At 40.9% G+C, this 21274-nt stretch overlaps 1 protein-coding gene and 1 pseudogene across 1 annotated transcript in view; one reads left to right on the top strand and one right to left on the bottom strand.

Annotated features, from left to right (window-relative positions):
* The window catches only part of DNAH5 (dynein axonemal heavy chain 5), a 265941-nt gene that overhangs the window by 187275 nt on the left and 57392 nt on the right, over positions 1-21274 (top strand). The window contains exons 59-65 of the mRNA XM_055422257.2: positions 1908-2111; positions 4644-4823; positions 8474-8611; positions 12971-13106; positions 14091-14407; positions 15909-16064; positions 17873-18055. Of these exons, the coding sequence (XP_055278232.2) occupies positions 1908-2111; positions 4644-4823; positions 8474-8611; positions 12971-13106; positions 14091-14407; positions 15909-16064; positions 17873-18055 (1314 nt within the window). The remainder of the gene's footprint in view (positions 1-1907; positions 2112-4643; positions 4824-8473; positions 8612-12970; positions 13107-14090; positions 14408-15908; positions 16065-17872; positions 18056-21274) is intronic.
* LOC129553362 (vacuolar protein sorting-associated protein 29 pseudogene) lies at positions 20302-21160 on the bottom strand (annotated as a pseudogene).

Here is a 21274-nt window from a genome sequence, read left to right as displayed (position 1 = left end):
ATTTGCAGCAACATGGATGGACCTACCTAGAGATTATCATATTAAGTGAAATAAGTTGGAAAGAGACAAATACTGTTTGGTATCACTTATATGTGGATACAAATGAATTTATCTATGAAACAGACACAGAGAACAGACTTGTGATTGTTAAAGTGTTGGGGGAAGGGTTGGATTGGGATTTAGGGTTAGAAGATGAAAACTATTGTGTGTATATATATATATGTATGTGTGTGTGTGTGTGTGTATTTATAACTGAATCACTTTACTTTACACCTGAAACTAATGCAACATTGTAAATCAACTATACTTTGATAAAATAAATTTTAAAACAAACAAACAAAAAGCTAAAGTGAAACAAGCATGTCAGACTCTTTGATATCCACTTTAATTTGATGCTGCTCTCCCTATTGGCAGCTATTATGTTTCTCTCCTTTCTCTTCTATAGCCAAATATCTCAAATTAAGATCTGTCTGCCATTTCCAGTTTTTTTTTAACCACAAATTCTCCTTTACTTCCAGCTGTCTAGAATTCACAAATGCTAGTGTACTGAAATAATCCTTTTCAAAGTAGATAGTTACCTTTCTAATTACCAGGTTTACTGGTTTTCTTTTCTTATTTTCCCCGAAGTTCTCAGAGAAAAGATCATTAGCTTTGATATGAAGTTCATGGGATACCTTCCTTTGACAGCAGGATTGCAAATGGAAATCAGATGGAAGCTCTACAAGTTCTAGAAGGAATGAAGGTGCTGTCTGTCCTAGAAATAGGACTGTATCAGATGCTTATTTTTGTGTTTCCAATACTTATTCCACTGATAGAATTGATAGAACAATTATTATCGACCACAACAGGTCTATGTGACTGTTAAGTAATTTACTGTAGAAGAATCTTTGTATGGAGCAGAACTTTTCTAAGAGCTTAGTGAAATTCCTATTGCTCATGTTCCATCATCTAAAGGTCAGTTTCCAGCTAAGAAACCTCTAATTATGCAACTGGCAGCCCTGAGGCTACCCGCTGGTGTCGGTCCACGGTGACGAGCTGTAAGAGAGAGAGTCAGATTCTTGACCTACATAACTAATGAGTAAAAAAAAGCACTGCAAGTTCTGGAGTTTCCCTGGTTGAGAATCCCTGGAATCTACTTTAGAGCTCATGATTCTTTTCCTTTCAGATTGCTTCCTTTTCTGACACTAAGTGGCTGTTAACAATTTTAGAGAAGTCACAGCTCCTTATCAGCTGGCGAACATATCTCTGACTGTCTCCTCTGGCTGTCACTTTGAATTGTAAAAATTTGAACTTGTGGGGATGTGTGTTTCTTTGGGATTAAATATGCTTCTAGCCCTCATGACTGCATTGAACTTAAAAATGCTTGTGCTCCTCTGTTGAAGTACAGTAAGTCCCCTACATCTACATGAACGTTTTAAGTTGCGAGCTTTCAAAGATGCGAACGTGGATTCTATCACTGTCAGGCATGAGTGAAACCCCAACTTGCCCTCTGTCTCCTGTTGCTGACGATCCTTCAGTTCTACCATCTCCCACCCGTTCTCCCTCCTCTAGTTGGTGACACTTCTTGCCTGTTCACCCTATGCCAGCCCCTGTGTGCCAGCTGTTGTCCTGTTACTCTGTACCTTTCAAGGTACGTGTACTGTAGGATTAAAAGTGTTTTGTATCTGTTTGTTTTTATGTATTATTTGTGGGAAAAATATTATAAACCTATTACAGTACAGTACTATGTTGCTGACTGGGTACCCAGGTTAGCTTTTGGACTTACGAACAAATTGGACTTACAGATGGGCTTGCAGAATGGAACTTGTTCATAGGTAGGGGACTTCCTGTAGCAGTCTTTGGAGACTGAATGTTTGTTTCCACTTTCCCTGTCTTGAGACTGGATGATAACCTCCTCTCCTCCCCAGACCATCAAGCCTTCCGACATCGCTACTGTCCGCACACTAGGCCGACCCCCTCATCTCATCATGAGGATCATGGATTGTGTGCTGCTGCTGTTTCAGAGGAAAGTCAATGCAGTGAAAATTGACCTGGAGAAAAGCTGCACAATTCCTTCCTGGCAGGAATCTTTAAAACTGATGACAGCAGGAAACTTTCTGCAGAATTTGCAGGTTGGTAGTTCAGTAATGATGGGCTGAGAGGGGACTCAGACTTCATTGGAGTGTCTGGATCCTTTAACAGAAGATGGTTCTAGAAAGAATTTGCATGCATATTTTTTAACTTGTTAAGTGTTTTTAATCTTTATTGGGGTATAATTGATAAATTAAAATGTATTATGATGAAGGTGTATGACTTGATGTTTTGGTGTTTGTATTAATACATTGTGAAATGCTTTCACCATAGTCCATCCATTTATTGCTGTTCAGTTGCTCAGTTGTATCTGACTCTTTGCGACCTCATGGACTGCAGCACACCAGGTTTCCCTGTCCTTAACTATCTCCCGGAGTTCACTCAAACTCATGTCCATCGAGTCGGTGATGCCATCCAGCCATCTCATTCTCTGTCGTCCCCTTCTCCCGCCCGCAACCTTTCCCAGCATCAGAGTCTTTTCCAGTGAGTCAACTCATCGCATGAGGTGGCCAGAGTATTGGAGTTTCAGCTTTAGCATCAGTCCTTCCAATGAACACTCAGGATTGATCTCCTCTAGAATGGTATAGTCCAATTTATCAATATTTTCCTTAATAGTGCCTTCTGTGTTCTGTTTAGTAAATCTTTGCCTGTCTCTGGAGCAGGATAAATGCACCTTTTGTTTATTCTAAAAGTTTTGTTTTTTTATCTTTAATATTTAGATCTTGAGACAACTGATTGGGGATTCCCAATCCCCATTCATACCCCACACAGTAACTTTAGCACTGTCTTTCATTCAGCTTATTTTTTAAATTTTTCATGGTTTCTTTTTAAAATTTTAATTTTTATTGAAGGATAACTGCTTTATAATATTATGATGATATCTGCCATACATCGACATAAGTCAGCCATCCGTTCCGTTCCATCGCTCTGTCGTGTCCGACTCTATGCGACCCCATGGACTGTAGCCTACCAGGCTTCTCCGTCCATGGGATTCTCCAGGCAATAATACTGGAGTGGGTTACTGTTTCCTTCTCCAATACATATATCCCCTCCCTCTTAAACCTCCCTACCACCTCCCTCCCCATTCCATCCCTCTAAGTTGCACAGAGCACCAGCTTTGGGTTCCTTGTGTCATATAGTAGATTACCACTGTCTATCTATGGTAATATATATGCTTCAGTACTGCTCTCTCAAATCATCCCACCTGCTCTCTCCCTACTGTGTTCAAAATTCTGTAGATAGGTTCATCAGTACCATCTTTCTAGATTGCATATATATATCTTAATATGCAATATTTGTCTTTCTCTTTCTAACTTACTTCACTTTGTATAATAGGCTCTAGGTTCGTCCACCTCATTAGAACTGACTCAAATGCTCTCCTTTTTATAGCTGAGAAATATTCCATTGTGTTCACGTACCACAACTTCTTTATCCACTTATCTGTTGATGAACATCTAGGTTTCTTCCATGTCCTAACTATTGTAAATAGTGCTGCCGTGAACACTGGCGTATATGTCTTTTTCCGTTTCATTCAGTTTTTAATTCAATGTTGCCCATGTGGCTGCTGTGGCCAGAGCATCTTGTGAGGCCTTTTACAGCAGCTCTAATAAGAAGTAGCTTCTGAAACCAGTGGGTCATACAGACTTGTTTCAGATAATTGAAATATAAGCCTCAGAGATGTATGTGCCCTGTGAAGGAATAGTGTGCTATTTGGGTGGAGAGGGGGTGGCGATTAATCTGATTACGAGTGTGTGGGAAGGCAGTGATGGTAGGGGGTGGGGCTCAAAAAATGCTCACCGAAAAATGTGGCAGTGGCATTGGACTTGCCTTATATACCTGCTGCAGAGCCAATGTTCTTGGTAGCTACTTTGCTATTTGCCTTCTGTCACCACCATCCTTCTATTGCTCCCAAATATTCTTCTGACTTCACTATTTTTTAAGTCTTACAAAAGAAACTTGCATATTTAAGGAGGTCTGAATGAGGGTGAGTTTTGCTCTGTGCTATGTGTGTTCTGTGCAGACTTATTTCTCTGAATTATTTAGGTGCTACATTTCTTTCTACTTGGAAAACATTTAATTATCTTCATTGAGATGATCAAATGTCATTTTTAAAAGATCCAATTCTAGTGATTGGTCAGTTTTCTCTTTTAATGCAAGAAGGCACTCTTAATCCATTTCTGCTACTATTTTAAAATTTTATCCCTCCAGAAGAGTAAAGTTCTCTCATAGTCTTGATAGTTCAGTGATTAAAAATTAATTCATCACCCTGAAGGCTTAATGTCCAACTGATTTTCATCACATTTCAGGTGAGTTTAATGGAACCTCTCTCTGAATGTGTTAAGCATTTGGTTGCTGCTAAATATTTATGTCTAAATACATACACTTTACATATTTGCTTTATTTGCAATGCTAAATATATGTATCATTTTATTTGCCTAATATCCTGAAATATCGACAAGATATTCATCCATTCTTGAATTTAACCGTTGGTTTCAGTGCTAGAATGAGCATAATGTGATTACGACTTAATGGACAAAGGCATTTTAACTTTATTTCACTCCATTCTTCCGCAGCAATTCCCGAAAGACACAATCAATGAAGAAGTGATAGAATTTTTGAATCCTTACTTCGAAATGGCAGACTACAACATCGAAACTGCTAAACGAGTGTGTGGGAATGTAGCAGGTCTTTGTTCCTGGACCAAGGCCATGGCTTCTTTCTTTTCCATAAACAGAGAGGTTTTGCCTCTGAAGGTAAGCTTCCTTGGTGGGGCTTCAGGATGTGTGCCAGCAGGGGGTCTCTGGGTCCACAGGGCTTGTGTTTCAAGGAGTCTCAGGTGTTATTAGTCTCAAGTTTATGGGAAGAGCTGGTGCTGACTGGCCAAGCGTAGGATGTTTCTTTCTTCTCTGTAATCCTCCTGCCATCGGAACTGTATGGGCCTTAAGCATGGACTCTACAACTGAGTCCACCAGGATAGTGGTGTGTTCTGTGTTTCACAGAAAACTATAGCATAGGATCCACCAGTAATGTCCAAGATCTTTTGCCAGGGAGTCCTATGAATGAGGCGGGGTGGACACAGTCACTGGTGGCTGGACTTGGCTTCAGAGGTGACGCAGTATTCCCGCTCCCTTTGGCCCTCAGGAAAGAGACTGACCAGCATCCTTGATTTAATGTGGGCTGACAATATGCCACTGTTTCTCTTTGAGTTATTGAATTTCTCAGCTTTTATTTGCCCATGCCTCCACACTGTTCAGTGACAGTCTTCAGCAGATGGAGAGGCCAGTACATGTTTTGAGGATGAAATATTAATGCCTCAAAAATCACACCTGATGGTTTGATTGATTATTTTGCTTTTGTTTAAGTCTGTTCTCTTTCAGCCATCAACTAAAATCCTCTTATACTTACAAAATACATGAGGAACTTAATAATCATGCTAAAAATAATCAAGACTAAAAAGAAGATAAGGAGAGAGTTTCAAGTTCCATTTTATTTTCTCATTATTACCATACCCAGAGCATTTAGACAGTGGGGAGTCCCTGGGTGTCTTAGGGCAACTTGAAACAGAAGGGATTCATTTGGCTTAGACATTTTCAAGAGCAAATAGTTGAAGTCATGCTGTCAGGTATTTGGATTCAGGACCACTGAAGACTCCAGTTGGCTATTTTTATACTGACTGAACCACTGAATCCAGTGAAAAGTATAGGGAATCCTTTGCAAATTTTTCCAGTGGGTAAGCATCCATGTGTCTCCAAGGGAATTACAGTTGAATTCACAAGGGGGAGTTTTTATTTTGTTGTAATTACTTGAAATAAAATGAGTTGAAATCAGTACAAAATAATAGACATTCTAAACAAGGCTTATGCAAGAACAGCATCTCCTCCATTACGTTCGGTACAATTCAGACTACATCCAGTCCCAGGACAATGTAAGTCCTACAGTAGGATGTGAAGGGAACACCAGGAGGAGGAACTGTCTAGTTGTACCTATGCTTCTCTTCTGAGAAGCCTGTTCTGGGGGTGCCCTCCTGTGTTCTTGATAGCATCCAGCATCTGGAAGTCTTTAGTTTGTCAGGTCCCTCCTAATTGCCATTGTAATAAAAATAAACATAGTTACATAGATCCTACGTGTTCATTGCCTAGAGAAGTCAAAGACAAAGACAGCGTAGGTTATCATTGGGCAACTCTGCTCAGTATATTAGGAAATACAGGCCAAAGGGTCTACTTCACTGATTTCTGAAGGGGTTTCTCTCGTTTCCCAAGTGAAGAGAGGTTGAGGACACTCCTTTGACTCCAGTGGGGACCTCTTCACCACTCATTAGTGAAGGATACACTGAGGGACTCTTCTTCATCTTACAATTCCTCTAGACAGGCCAAATGACTTCTAATAGTGGATAAACTTAAACAAATATTGATGACAAGAATTGCAATTTAAATTCTATTCAGTTTCATTCTAATGAGATTTCTCCTTAGAAACTCTGTGAAAACTAGTAAATATGAGTTCACATAAACAGAGCATTGCAACAGTAGAGCCTTAAATATTGAACACAGATAATAACACTGTTATTTATGGAGGGACTTCCCTGGTGATCCAGTGGTTAAGACTTCACCTTCCAATGCAGGACTGTGGATTCCATCCCTGCTCAGGGAACAGAGATCCCACATGCCTTGATGCCAGAAGACCAAAACAAAAAACAGAAGCCATGTTGTAACAAATTCAATAAAGAGTTTAAAAATGGCCCATATAAAAAAGATCTTTAAAAGAGTGATATTAATATATTATTATCTATTAAACTCTTGTTATAGACCAGGTCCCAGACTTGGGTTTTTACATGCATTCGGTTTTAAATACACTGGTTTATATTTAATACACACATAACACACTTTCATAAATCTTAGCAGGTAGCAATATCTTAATAGAGAAACTGAGGCTCATAGAGTTTAAGTAATCTTAATAGATTCCGACAGCTCCTAATGTGAGCAGGTGTATTTGAAAGATTTTTATACCCTTTGATTAGTATCTTTTGAGTACTTCATTAAAAAGATTACTTTTTTCTGAGGAAAGTCCTTGAAAATATCCAAAAGTTGGGGGACTGTGATAGTTTGACATTAGTGGGTGGCTTTATAGTAAGTTGACAGAGTGGCCTTGCTGTTCCTCCTTGTTTAAGTCATGGCAGCAGATTCTTCTTAGAGCAGAGACGAAGAAAATTATTCTAAGAGTCAGAATATCTGTAAACGATAATTTTTAAGCCATGCTTTTTCTGTCATTGGTTCTAGTCATAGAACTAGGTATTCCTTTAAAGAATTATTCTGCCAAAATTTGGGAACCTGAGGTTATCAGATAAGAAAATAATTTATCTCAAAAGAATATTTTTTAATTTAAATTTATTTATTTTAATTGGAGGCTAATTACTTTACATTATTGTATTGGTTTTGCCATACATTGACATGAATCTTCCCCGGGTGTACATGTGTTCCCCAATTTGAACCCCCCTCTCACCTCCCTCCCATCTCAAACACCTTAGAAATAATATGATGCTGGTTGTGGGTTTTCCCCATCAAAGTCAGTTTTACTATTTTAAATATTTAAAAGAGAGAATTTTGACTTCAAGTTTTTTTCAGAAGAATTTAAATTCCCGTAAGCATGGACTATTTTCTATGTCACTGTTTTCCAATATTGCTACCCGCCCCCCCCGATATTGCTTTTGATTCTGTCTTTTGAGTCTAATTTAGTAGCTTCCTTAAAATAAATATTTTTATTTGGTCACAGCTCAAGTTATCACTTCTTTGCCAGAAAGCAAGAAATATATGAGAATTACAGGAATACCATCAAGTCCATTCATATAAAGATCTAGGTTTTTATCTTTATAGATCCTTATATTCAGTGATTAATTATGTTTCATTCTTTGCCTTGTTTTAACATCTTCATTAACAGTGATGAGTTCTCCTTGGCAGATGGTTCTAAATATTCAACTTTCCCCCTACAACTCAATATTAAAATAATCTGCAGTATGCCTTCATGCATTTACTATTATGTGTTTGAATTTAGGGACTGGCAAACTATGGTCTGCAGGCCAAATCTAACCTACCACCTGTATTTGTACAGCTCGTAGAATTTTAAATTAAGTACTTAAAAGTCTTGATTTTGCCTCTGGGCCACCAAAGTCGAAAATATTTACTATCTGGAATTTTATGAAAAAGTTTGCTGACTCTCTCTTAATGATTTATGATCATCTGCTTACAAACATGTCAAATTCACATGAAGACTTGGCTTTGATAATGTAATTTGAGAAGACTCTCAAAGAACAAAGAAAAAGTGTAGCATGGACTTCCCTGAGTTCTCAGATCCGATGTGCTGGACGTCTGGGTTGCTGCCTATTCCTTCACGGTGTGTGTGTCCTTTGCAGGCCAACCTGGTGGTGCAGGAGAACCGGTACGTCTTGGCCATGCAGGATCTGCAGAAGGCCCAGGCCGAGCTGGACGACAAGCAAGCCGAGCTGGATGTGGTGCAGGCTGAGTACGAGCAGGCCATGACCGAAAAGCAGGTCACTGTCCTCTGACACTGTGGTCAGCCCTTCATTCCTCTCCTGCTTTCTCTAAGGCTTTGATTTCCAGCGGGGATTCATTTAATAGATGCACAGTGCATGCATACGTACATACATTCACACATATACACACAGCACATGAACCCTCATTAAGCCCTGGAGTTTGTTTCTAGCAGACACTGAGGACCTTAGGTGAGAGGTCAGGATATTCAGCCAAAACAGAAGTCACTGCTGGAACATGGGTGTTCAGGGTTTTCTTGTAAATTGTGATGAAAGCAGTATCTTGTGCAGCATTTTTGGTATGTTTTTCAAATCACATCCTCCCACTTTATCTCATTTAATCTTTAAACAATCTCTCAAGGTAGGCAGGGTAGATATTTTTATTTTATTCTCCTTTTAAAGAAAGGAACTTAGGGGACTTCCCTGGTGGTCCAGTAATTAAGACTTTGTGCTTCAGATACAAGGAGCCTGGGTTCAATCCCAGGTCAGGGAGTTAAGACCCTACACGGTGCGACAAAAAAATTAAAACAAAATTAAAATTAAAAAAACAATAAGGAAAGGAACTTAGGTCCAGAAAGGACAGGAGAATGGCTGTCGATTATAGGCACTGGTCCTAGGACTGGATTAGATCTTGATCGTCTGATGTCTTTTTGGGCCTCTCTGCTGGACCAACCTGACCACATGGCTGTGTCCCAGTCACAGAGACCACCCACAGCCTTCTCAACGTCTGCATATTTTGCAACTTTCAGTTTAGTTCAGTTCAGTCGCTCAGTCGTGTCCGACTCTTTGCGACCCCATGAATCACAGCACGCCAGGCTTCCCTGTCCATCACCACCTCCCGGAGTTCACTCAAACTCATGTCCATCGAGTCGGTGATGCCATCCAGCCATCTCATTTGCAACTTTAGCACTCTTCAAAATCAAGGTTTGTATATTTCCTCTCCACTGAGCAGCAAGCTCTTTCACTGATTTATACCAACTCCAGCTCCACTGGGGCCTCCATTCTGGAAATCAAGGCAGATGTAACATAAACCTAATGTAGCTTAAGCTGTATTTTCCCTCACTTGCACAGGCCCCATAAATGCTGAGTTTACTGGGAGCCATGGAGAGGTCTATGGGGAGAGTATTTTATTCAGATAAAATACCTAGAGATCCCAGGGGATAGTGACCTGAATTCTTCACCATCAGGACTTTGTAGTGCCTTTTCCATGCTGATTCTCATTACATGTTCACTTGGCTGTTTTGTATTTGCAAAAATTCTTTAATGATTTTCTTAAAGTGGTCCCTGGATTATGTAAGCATCTGTTCTCACAAAATCTCTCTCTGCCTCTGATAAAGCCTACATTTGGAAAACAAGATCTAGATTCTCTCTGTGCTTTCCTTGATGATTTATTTTAGAACCTCTGCTTCTTCCCAGTTGTCCTTGGCTGGATTGAGATTTCTGCTCTGTTGGTCTGTCCCTTTACAGGGTCCCAGTGAGTGAATTTAGATAAACATATCAGTTGCACGATATGCAAGATGTGTGGTATTCTCTGTTAAAGATAAGTCTCCTGAAAGCAAAATAAGAGCTTTATGGAAATTTTGGAGAAGTAATTATGTATCATCATTTGGATTTATTACTTATGGTCTATGGAATTCACTTATAATATCAAGAGAAAATCCACTTTGCAGTTTGAAAGTCTACTTTAGAAACTATGAGGAAGGCCTGCTAATTTCTACCATTTGGACACTCGCATTGGGAAGCGCTGCTACATATAGTAAAAATATTTTGCAGCCTCATTTTATTATCTTTCAGTTTTAACAATTTTGCATTAGTTCACTCAAGCTCTTTTGTTTTCGAGTATCTGCTATTTGTTAGGTAAGCAATTATAAGGACCATGTAAGTACTATAAATGTATGGCTCTAACTTAAAAAATTGAATTTCAACAAATGCCATGTGTTTTTCATTAAGAAAACAAAATCTGGCCGTGTGCTGGCCTGCCCACAACACGTTGGCCTGAAGTTGACCTTTAGTCATGGCGGTGTTGCTTCTCCCTCCATGGGGCTCCATGAGAGTCCAGGGTCACAGGCTACAGGGAGGCAAGGGAGGGTTTCAAGTCTGCGGTTCATGGTCACGACTGGTGACCTCATTACCCAGGCGTGCAGTCCCTGGGGGAGTGTGTGTCCTGCTGCTCTGTGCACAGGGCAGGGCTTTGTGGAGGGCCTGCTTCCCCAGGGATTTGGTCACATTTTAGGGCACTGGGAGAAAGAGGGCCAGGAGTACTGCCCGCAGAAGCCGAGGAATTCTGCACACGCCCCCAGCCAGGCTCAGAGGGAAAATTCGCTTCTCACTCCTGTCTGCTCCCATCCCCCATTTCCCAATCACCCCTGCCCCAGGAGCCTGGGCTTCCAGAAAGCAACAGCCGGGAGGGGAGAGGTTGGCCAGTTTACATTCAGCTCCACAGAAGTGGGGATGGGGAACTTAGGGAGGATAACGTAATATTAAAACTATCTTTCACATGAAAAGTTTGTTTAAAGGTAGGCAGATATAAATAAGGGCTTTTCTGGTGGCTCATTGATAAAGAACCCACCTGCCTAATGCAGGGGTTGTGGGTTTGATCCCTGATTCTGGAAGATCCCCTGGAGGAGGGCATGGCACCCCTCTCCAGTATTCTTGCCTGGAGAATCCCATGGACAGAGGGGCCTGGAGGGCTACAGTCCATGGGGTTGCAAACAGTCGGACACAACTGAGTGACCAGACAACAATAACAAGAACACAATGATGTCGTGTGGTACTTCCAGCTGACATCCTTCTTTCTGGGGAGATACAGACAAATATGGATGGTGTACAGGTGTGGGTGGACCTCTCAGCTGGGCTTTCGGGTTTTCTGCATTAACTCTAGTGGGAAGGAAAACTGAGCAGACTAGAACAAACTGGAACAAGTATCTTGTTTCTGAAAAACACTGTATTATGCTATTATTACAAAAGCAGTTTGTGTTTCTTTATAGAAAATACACAGAGGTAACCCTGGTGATAAAGCCTAAAAATATTTTGCTCTTTATCATTTTGTATCTACACGTATGCCTGATTTACATATATTTTAAATCTACGTAAAACTGTAACAGATCATTCAGTACATATTGCTTTATAAATGAAATTTAACTAATGATTATTTTTCTTAATGATTATATTTTAATGGCGTCAGAGTATTCTTATTCACAGTATACCATAAAGTATGTAAATAATCCTCTATTGTTAGACATTTAGCATATGTGTATGCCATATATATTATATAAATGTGTGAATATTACATGAACTCCGAGTGACTTGTCATATAGCTAAATCTTTATCCATATCCATTATTATTTCATAAGTACACAGTTTTACAGGTAGAATTAACAGCTGTCTCTTCAATATTAAGAAACTGAACCATTTGCTTTTTTTCTCTTAAAAATTTTTTAAAGAATTTTTATAGTGTTATGTTGGTTTCTGCCATTCAATGTTGCAAATCAGCCATAATTACATATACTGAGCCATTTGTTTTTTAAGAACAGAGCTCTGAGTGGCAACAGTGTGTGGCTGTTGCTGTTTAGTCACTTCAATTGTGTCCAACTCTCTGTGACCCGCATGGACTGTAGCCCACCAGGCTCCTCTGTCCATAGGATTTTCCAGGCAAGAATACTGCAGTGGGGTGCCATTTCCTTCTCCAGGGGATCCTCCTGATGCAGGGAGATGGAACCCAGGTCTCCTGTTTGGCAGGTGGACTCTTTACCACTGAGCCCCTTGGGAAGCCCAACAGTGTGTGGAAGTCACTTAGAGGTCTTTTATTGACGCAAGAGCAACAGGTAGGGGCCTGCTGAGCTGATGCAGCTGGAATTTGTAAATGAGCTTCAGAACTCCACAACCTGAAGAAAATCTAGAGTTTCACCTGAAATCAAAGGAGATATGGAGTTAGACAAAGCAATAGTGATGCTAGAACTTTAACATGAGAACCATCATTTCTCATTTTAAAGTAGGGATATGCATGTCTTTACATTTTGTTGTGCTCTGTGATATTAGCATGTATGCTTATATTTTATTTGTAATTTTTGATAGGAAAATCATCAATGATGCAAATTTTCTTTATATCTGAGTTTATGAAAATCTGGGGAGGGTCTGCCCATTTGCTCAGTACCCCTCCTGAGGAATCCCTCTATGTTCCATAGATAGGGCTTAAGACACAGGCTGGACTGACCCAGACACATAGTAATGGAAGTTAATTCTTCCTGTGAAATAAATGGCTCACATTTCTTACAAAGACGTATAACATATAATGTTTTAGAATTATGTTTTTGAGCTGCAGGCTCTATTTTTCTAACAGAAGTCTTTCTTTTGGTTTAGACCTTGCTTGAAGATGCAGAGAGGTGCAGACATAAGATGCAGGCTGCTTCTGCATTGATCGGGGGCTTGGCAGGAGAAAAAGAAAGGTGGACAGCGCAAAGTAAAGAGTTTGCTGCACAAACTAAAAGACTTGTAGGTATGTAAATCCTTTTATTAGCTTCCCAAGTGGCTCAGCAGTAAAGAATCCACTTTCAATGCAGGAGACTCAGTTTTGATCCCTGGGTTGGGAAGATCCCCTCGAGGAGGAAATGACAACCCACTCCAGTATTCTTGCCTGGAGAATTCCACGGGCAGAGTAGCTTGGTGGGCTACAGTCCATGGAGTTGCAAAGAGTCAGACAGGACTGAGTGATTGAGCACACACACACAAATCCCTTTATTAATGAGATTATGTGTTGACTGTGATAGGGAGTGAGCAAACTTAAGCTTTAATCAGCATATACATCAACACTCCATTACTTCAAATTCCTCTGTGTGTGTGTGCACGCCCAGATGTTTCAAAAGGATGAATATTGGTCTGGCATTTAGGTAACCTCTCTTAGATAATGTTGTGTTAGTCGCTTAGTCATGTCTGACTCTTTACAACCCTATGGACTGTAACCCACCAGTCTCCTCTGTCCATGAAATTCTCTAGGCAAGAATACTGTGGGTTGCCGTTTCCTTCTCCAGGGGATCTATCTCACTCAGGGACTGAACCTGGGTCTCCTGCATTGCAGGCAGATTCTTTACTGTCTGAGCCACCAGGGAGGCCGATTAATGACCTTTAAACTCCTATTATCAGGTCACTTTTGAATTCTCCTATGAGTGAATGACCATATAGATCAAGGTCATTTAGAATGGAGGCTATGTCTTCTGAGGTTAGAAGTCATCCTCTCATATCTAGTAAGGTCAACATAATCCAGTGCTTGACTATCAGTAGTTGTTACTTGTGGGTCATGTGGACTCTTCACAGTGAACTGAACTTGCTTATTCACAAGACACAGCAACTTGTGGTTACAATTTGTTTTCTGAAATTTAATTCAAAAGAATGATTGTCTTTTTTTTTTTGCCACTTCTTATATTCTGTAGAATTACAAGGCTGTTCATAAAGTGTTTCAGTGGTGTTTTGTTTTTTGTTTTAGGGGATGTGTTGTTGGCTACAGCTTTTCTATCTTATTCTGGTCCCTTTAATCAAGAATTTCGCGATCTGCTATTAAGTGACTGGCAGAAGGAAATGAAAGCCCGGGAAATTCCATTTGGAGACAATCTAAACGTCAATGAGATGTTGATTGATGCTCCTACCATTAGTGAGTGGAACCTCCAAGGCCTGCCCAATGATGACCTGTCCGTTCAGAATGGAATTATTGTCACAAAAGCATCTCGCTATCCTTTGCTAATTGACCCACAGACTCAAGGCAAGATCTGGATTAAAAATAAAGAAAACCAGAATGAACTCCAGGTAATCTTCGTTTGAATATAAATGGGTTTCCCTGGTGGCTCAGAACCTAAAGAATCTGCCTACATTGCAGGAGACCCAGATCGAACCCTGGGTTAGAAAGATCCCCTGCAGGAGGGCAGGGCAACCCACTCCAGTATTCTTGCCTGGAGAATCCCATGGAAAGAGGAGCCTGGTGGGCTACAGTCCATTGAGTCACAAGAGTTGGGCACAACTGAGCAACTAAGCACATATGTTAAACGTGCTACTAATCCATTTTATTGCCCCAGATCAACAATATCTGAGAATAAATATTTCATATTTAGAAATGATTCGTTATTAATATTTATAAACAATGTCTGTCCATCAAAGGGTTCAGACTTCCTTCTCTTAGGGCCTAAGGCTCTCCTTGATAAACAGAGCAGGGCAGAGCTATGTCACACTAGGTGTGCAGCAAATAAAGACACTTTATAGTTATCCCATGATTATTTGTCACAAATGTGGTGGTTGAGGGGAAAGGCAGTATTGTCACACAGAGCTTTTACCTGCTTCCTAGTAAAAGGAAATGATGTAGTGGAATGCTCTGGAGATTCTTTAGAAAACTGAAAATAGAGCTACCATATGATCTACAATCCCAATGCTGGGCATATATTTGGGGAAAACCGTAATTCAAAAAGATACCAAAATTCAAAAAGATTCCAGTGCTTATAGCAGCACTGCTTACAATAGCCCAGACATGGAAGCAACCTAAATGTCCATTGATGGAGGAATGGATAAAGAAGATACGGTGTATTTGTACAATGGAATATTACTCAGCCATACAAAAGAATGAAGTAGTATCTTTCACAGCAACAGGGATGGACCTAGAGATTATCATACAAAGTGAAGTAAGCTAGATAAAGACAAATATTATATGTCACTTATATGTATTAGTAGAATCTAAAAAATGATATAAACAAAGTGTATACAAGACATAAATAGAGCCACAGACATAGAAAACAAACTTATGGTTACCAAAGGGGAAAGGTGATGGAGGAGGGATAAATCAGAAGTTTAGCATTAACATAAACACACTGCTGTTATAAAATAGATAACCAACAAGGACCTACTGTATAGCACAGGGAACTTTTTCTATATTTTGTAATAGTCTGAAAAAAATATTTACAACTGAATCACTTTGCTGTATGCCTGAAACCAACACAATCTTGTAAATCAACTCGTAGTGCCTTTTAGTGCCATGTGCCCATTCGTGTCCGACTCTTTACAACCTCATGGACTGTAGCCCAGCAGGCTCTTCTGTCCGTGGAATTTTCCAGGCAAGAATACTGGAGTGGGTTGCCGTTTCCTCCTCTAGGGGATCTTCTTAACCCAGGGACTGAAGCTGTGTCTCGTGTGTCTCCTGCACTGCAGGCAGATTCTTTACCCACTGAGCCCCTTCAATGAAATGAATAAAAATAAGGAAATGATGATTTGCTAAGGTGAAGAATGGAAACGGTTTAGAGCAGCATTTTGATCTTGTTTCTAGATCACATCTCTAAACCACAAGTACTTCAGAAACCACCTGGAGGACAGTCTTTCTCTTGGAAGACCCTTGCTTATCGAAGATGTTGGGGAGGAACTAGATCCAGCCCTGGATAATGTTTTGGAGAGAAACTTCATTAAGACTGGGTCTGCCTTTAAGGTGGGTTAAACCTGCTGATGACTGTGTGCAGAGCAATTTCCACGAGGCCAGGTCAGTGTGATATAGGGCACAGTTTCTCATTAAACATCAGCTCAGATTCAAGTCTGGGGCAGGAGGCATTTGCTTTTCTCTTCCACACTTCCTGGGTTGGGATCAAGAGTAGCCTTTTTAGGAACGTCTACTTCACTTGTATCATGAAGCCTGACTCCATTCTGATGTTAGACTTTGCATGGCTTTCAAGCCCCATCATGCCCCCTCCCCTGTCATCCCAAATCTGGGCAAGCTGATGAGAAAACGTGGCTCTGCTCTCTTTTGGTGAAAGTGAAAGCCACTGTTTTCAGTGACTATAAAGTCCATGGAATCTATACAGTCCATGGAATTCTCCAGGCCAGAATACTGGAGTGGGTAGCCTTTCACTTCTCCAGGGGATCTTCCCAACCCAGGGATCGAACCCAGGACTCCCACATTGCAGGTGAATTCTTCACCAGCTGAGCCACAGTGGGAGATCCAAACCATGCCACTCCCTGTCCATGACCATATCTGGGAAGCCTCCTCCTAGTCGCATCCCATAAAACCCTAAAACACCTGCCCCTCTCTGCTCTCTCAAGTGATTTTTCTCTGGACCTGTTTGGCAGCCTACCCTGAATCTTCAGAAATTCTCATGTGAATAATAAACCTTTTCATATCTTTTTGGTACATGATTGATGTCATCAGTCTTGACTTCTGAACCAGATTTTGGTTGGGGAATCCATCTCACTTCTGCAGTGTGATCACAACAATTTTGGTGATAAATTCTATCTCTGTGTGTGCTAAGTCGCTTCAGTCATGTCTGACTCTTTGCAACCCCATGGACTGTAGCCTGCCAGGCTCCTCCATCCATGGAATTCTCCAGGCAAGAATACTAGAACTGGTTGCCATGCCCTCCTCCAGGGGATATTTCCAACCCAGGGATCAAACCATATCATCTCTGGCTCCTGCATGGCAGACAGATTCTTTACTGCTGAGCCACCACGGAAGCCCACGGAATACATTCAATATTTATTTATTTATAGTTTTGTTAATTTGTTTATTTTTGGCTGCACTGGATCTTCGTTGCTGCCTGGGCTTTTCTCTCATTGCGGTGAGTGGGGCTACTCTCTAGTTGCGGTGCCTGGACTTCTCACTGTGGTGGCTTCTCTTGCAGAGCATGGGCTCTAGGGTGCTCAGGCTTCAGTAGTTGTGACACGTGGGCTTTGTAGTTGCAGTTCTCAGGCTCTAGAGCACAAGCTCTATAGTCATGGCACATGGACACACAAGTTACTCCTTGGCATGTGGGACCTTCCTGGATCAGGGATCCAACCTGTGTTTCCAGCAATGGCAGGTGGATTCTTTACCACTGAGCCATCAGGGAAGCCCCCAATTCTATTTTTATTGAATGATGTAGGTTGGATGGCATCACTAACTCAATGGACATGAGTTTGAGCAGGATCCAGGAGATGGTGAAGGACAGGGAAGCCTGGCGTGCTCCAGTCCATGGGGTCGCAAAGAGTCAGACATGACTGAGCGACTGAGCAACAACGAAAAAATGTTGGATAACTTCCTTTCCTCCCCCCTTCCCTCTTTCTCCCTTCATCCTTCCTCTCTTACTTTTGTCCTTCTTTCTTTTCATCCTAGTGGCCTGAAGCCTTCTGAATGCCTAATGAACATTTCTAAGTATACGCATGATCTCCAGGTGTATAGTGGTTTAACGCAATACTAGATTCTAAGCAAAAAGCACACAGTAAGTGTACCTGGGTTTTATTACTTTTAACTCTCTTTTTATAACAAAGGTGAAAGTCTGTGACAAAGAGGTAGATCTGATGGATGGCTTCAGACTCTACATCACCACCAAGCTTCCCAATCCAGCCTATACCCCTGAAATAAGTGCTCGGACCTCCATCATCGACTTCACGGTCACTGTGAAAGGTCTAGAGGACCAGTTACTGGGGCGAGTCATTCTCATGGAGAAGCAGGTGGGTAGAGTACGCACCAAAGTGAAGTATGCAGCCCCACCAGGGCTTCCCTGGTGGCTCAGACGGTGAAGAATCTGCCTGCAATGTGGGGAACCTGGGTTCCATTCCCGGGTTGGGAAGATCCCCTGCAGGAGGGCATGGTAACTCACTCCAGCATTCTTGCCTGGAGAATCCCCACGGACAAGAGGAGCCTGGCGGGCTACAGTCCATGGGGTCGCAGAGTCGGACATGAGTGATCAACTAAACACAACACAAAGTGTGGCCTTCCCCCTTTCTGCATCACACTGTCATTCTTTCATTGACAAAAATAAGATGATGAACATTGTGATGGGATTGAGTCCCTGCTTTTAATTCCTGTATTTCTTCCATTGTTCATTTTCAAGTGTCTTTAATAACAACTAACCAATTATCTATCCAGTACATTGTGTCTGTATCACATAAATAACATGTATCATCAATTGATTTTATATAGGGGAATGATGTAACTATGAGAATATCTGTCTCATTTTCAGAATCACGGTTCTGGTTTTGTACTCCTTAAATTTTCTGAAGTTTGTTCTGTTCCTAGTTCTAGTCACCTGTTGAGTTTTAGCTTTCTAGTATATGTCTGGGGTTTCCCAGGTGGCACAGTGGTAAAGAATCCACCTGCTAATGCAGGAGATACGGCTTTGATCCCTGGGTCAGGAAGATTCCCTGAAGGAGGAAATGGTAACCCACTCCAGTATTCTTGTCCTGAGAATTCCATGGACAGTGGAGTCTCGAGGGCTGCAGTCCACACAGTTGCAAAGAGTCAGACATGACTGAGCTCATGTACACACATGCATACACAGAGTATACATCTAAGTTTGTATTTCATTTGATTCATTATTATGCATTTAGAATATAAAATGGAACATTGTACCCAGATAGCACAGCACTGCCAATTCTTATTTGTTATCCAAGAGTGCTTGCTGTATCTTGCAAGAAGACAACTTTGTTACCCTAGATTTCACTGTGGAACTTGTGAAGGCTACTGGCTTCGTTTTGCTCTAAGCATAATTCTGTGTCTGTTTTCTCTCAATGAGAAATGGCCAACAATTTATAAACTTCCTTGTTCTGAATCAGCATTTTCTCCAGGGAACATTTGAGTTGTAAGGAAAGAAATCTGGAGGGTTTTAATGGGACTCTGTCGAGGAAGCTGTGTGAACTCTGAAAGTTGCTATTGATTTTCTTCTTGAGTTAGATATCCATGAGGAGTTCAGTTTAATTCATGCCCCCCATCCACGCTGACCTAAAGATTTATTTAGGCTAAAACTATTGGCAAACTCTTTGGAATCTGCCCCTCCCTTTCTTTATTACCTCTTTTCTATGTCATACCATGCATGCTCTTCTGAGCCCTTCCTTGCATTTATATTTCTCTCTCTTTCCTTCCCCTCTTCCTTTTTTATGAATCTTCTCTATTTATTTAAAAAATCCATGGTGGCTCAGACAGTAAACAATCTGCCTTTAATGCAGGAGAACCGAAGTTCGATCCCTGGGTTGGGAAGATTCCCTGAAGGAGGAAATGGTAACCCACTACAGTATTCTTGCCTGGGAAACCCATGGACAGAGGCATCTGGTTGGCTACAGTCAAATGCCATTGCAAAGAATCAGAGGCAACTGAGTGACTTAACACTTTGAATTTCACTTTTCTGTTTAAAAATTTATGGCACACAGATCATAGAGTTATATAGTTGGAAGTTGCGTTAAGAGGGTTTATTCCAGTTTCATCAATTCACATGGTTGGTGACCTCCATGTGGTAGGAAATGATGCTAGAGTTCCTACCACAGATTGGAATAACAGCCTTCCAGATATGTACTTGTTTATTTTTGGAGTCTCAGTTGAGATGGTTGAGGAAGTTTAGCACTGATGCAGCCTCATTTCAGAAAGTACTAGGATTCTTAACAACAAGGCCTGTGGAGCCTGGGCATCCTTGAGGGCCTTCAGGATAATATCCATCACCTGCATGTGTCTGTCTGTCTGTCTATCTATTTGCTTACCTACCTACTTCTCTTCCTTCCTTCCTCCCATTCTTTATTTCCGTTCTTTCTTCCTTCCTTTAATTTTATTTTTTAAATAAATGAAAGGTAACTGTTTATTACTGGAGAAGAGAAAAATGTATACAAGAAAGTCTAGACTCTTCCTCTTCATGCACTACTTTGGTAATAAAGTTCCAGATATCAACTATGAAGATATTTGCAAGGATAAGTTTTTCTTAACATGTGACCATTTGCTGTGTGGTGAACATTTTTTCGTAGAAATCATATACTTAAACTAAATATAATCTTATAGTTTACAAGAAGCTCCAACATTGTATTAACAGAAGACAATATATTTTACTGCAAAATATTATAAAAGTGATACAGTTTTGTGGCTCTTAAATGTTTAACTACTTGAGTTGAACAGGGGAATGAAAAAAAAAAGCCCAGCAGAAAAATCAACAGGACAGGCCTGGCTTTAAGATTTTTTGTATTCGATTCGTTCTACTTTCACATCATCTCCAATTAGCTGATACACATAAGTGGCAATTGTAGAAGCCTGGATATCCATCAACACAAATGAAGGAATAATGTTTGTTTCCAAGGCATTATATGCTCCAGTGTCAGAACCTGGATTAATGTAGAATTTATTTTCATGCTCAAATGCTTCAAATTTATGTGTATGTCCTGAAATAAGAATGTCCACATCAAACTGCCTCTGCAGTAGGGCTAGGCTGGCCATATCTCCCCATGGAATAACTTGATGTCCATGGATCAAACCAATTTTGAACTGCCCAACAGTCACAACTTTCTGCTCGGGATAATTCAGGTTCTCATCGAAGTCTCCTCTCACAATATGGACATCGCCAGCCAGAGTCTTGACATAGTCATAACTCTCTTTGGAGCAAAGGTTTCCAGTGCAGAGAATATGCTGAATCTTCCCTGGCACCAGCAGTTTTTTGAACTTAGCTGGCAAACTGTTGCACCGATATGGGATGTGCAGGTCTCCTAATACCAACACCAATCTGTGCCCAGCCATCCTGTCACTGGGCTCCGCTCAGTCACCACAATCGCCGCCACCTTCTCTTCCTTACACTTCTCGGCGACCCGCCCACCTCGCTCCTCTTCCTTCCTTTAATTTTTATTGGAGTATAGTTGCTTTACAGGCTTCCCTGGTGGCTCAGTGGTAAAGAATCCATCTGTCCATGCAAGAGATGCGGG

The sequence above is a fragment of the Moschus berezovskii genome, chromosome 18 (genome assembly GCF_049115385.1).
Source record: "Moschus berezovskii isolate FMDL1 chromosome 18, NW_MosBer_1.0, whole genome shotgun sequence".
In the NCBI taxonomy this organism is placed as follows: Eukaryota; Metazoa; Chordata; class Mammalia; order Artiodactyla; family Moschidae; genus Moschus; species Moschus berezovskii.
This window is presented reverse-complemented; position numbering and strand designations above follow the sequence as displayed.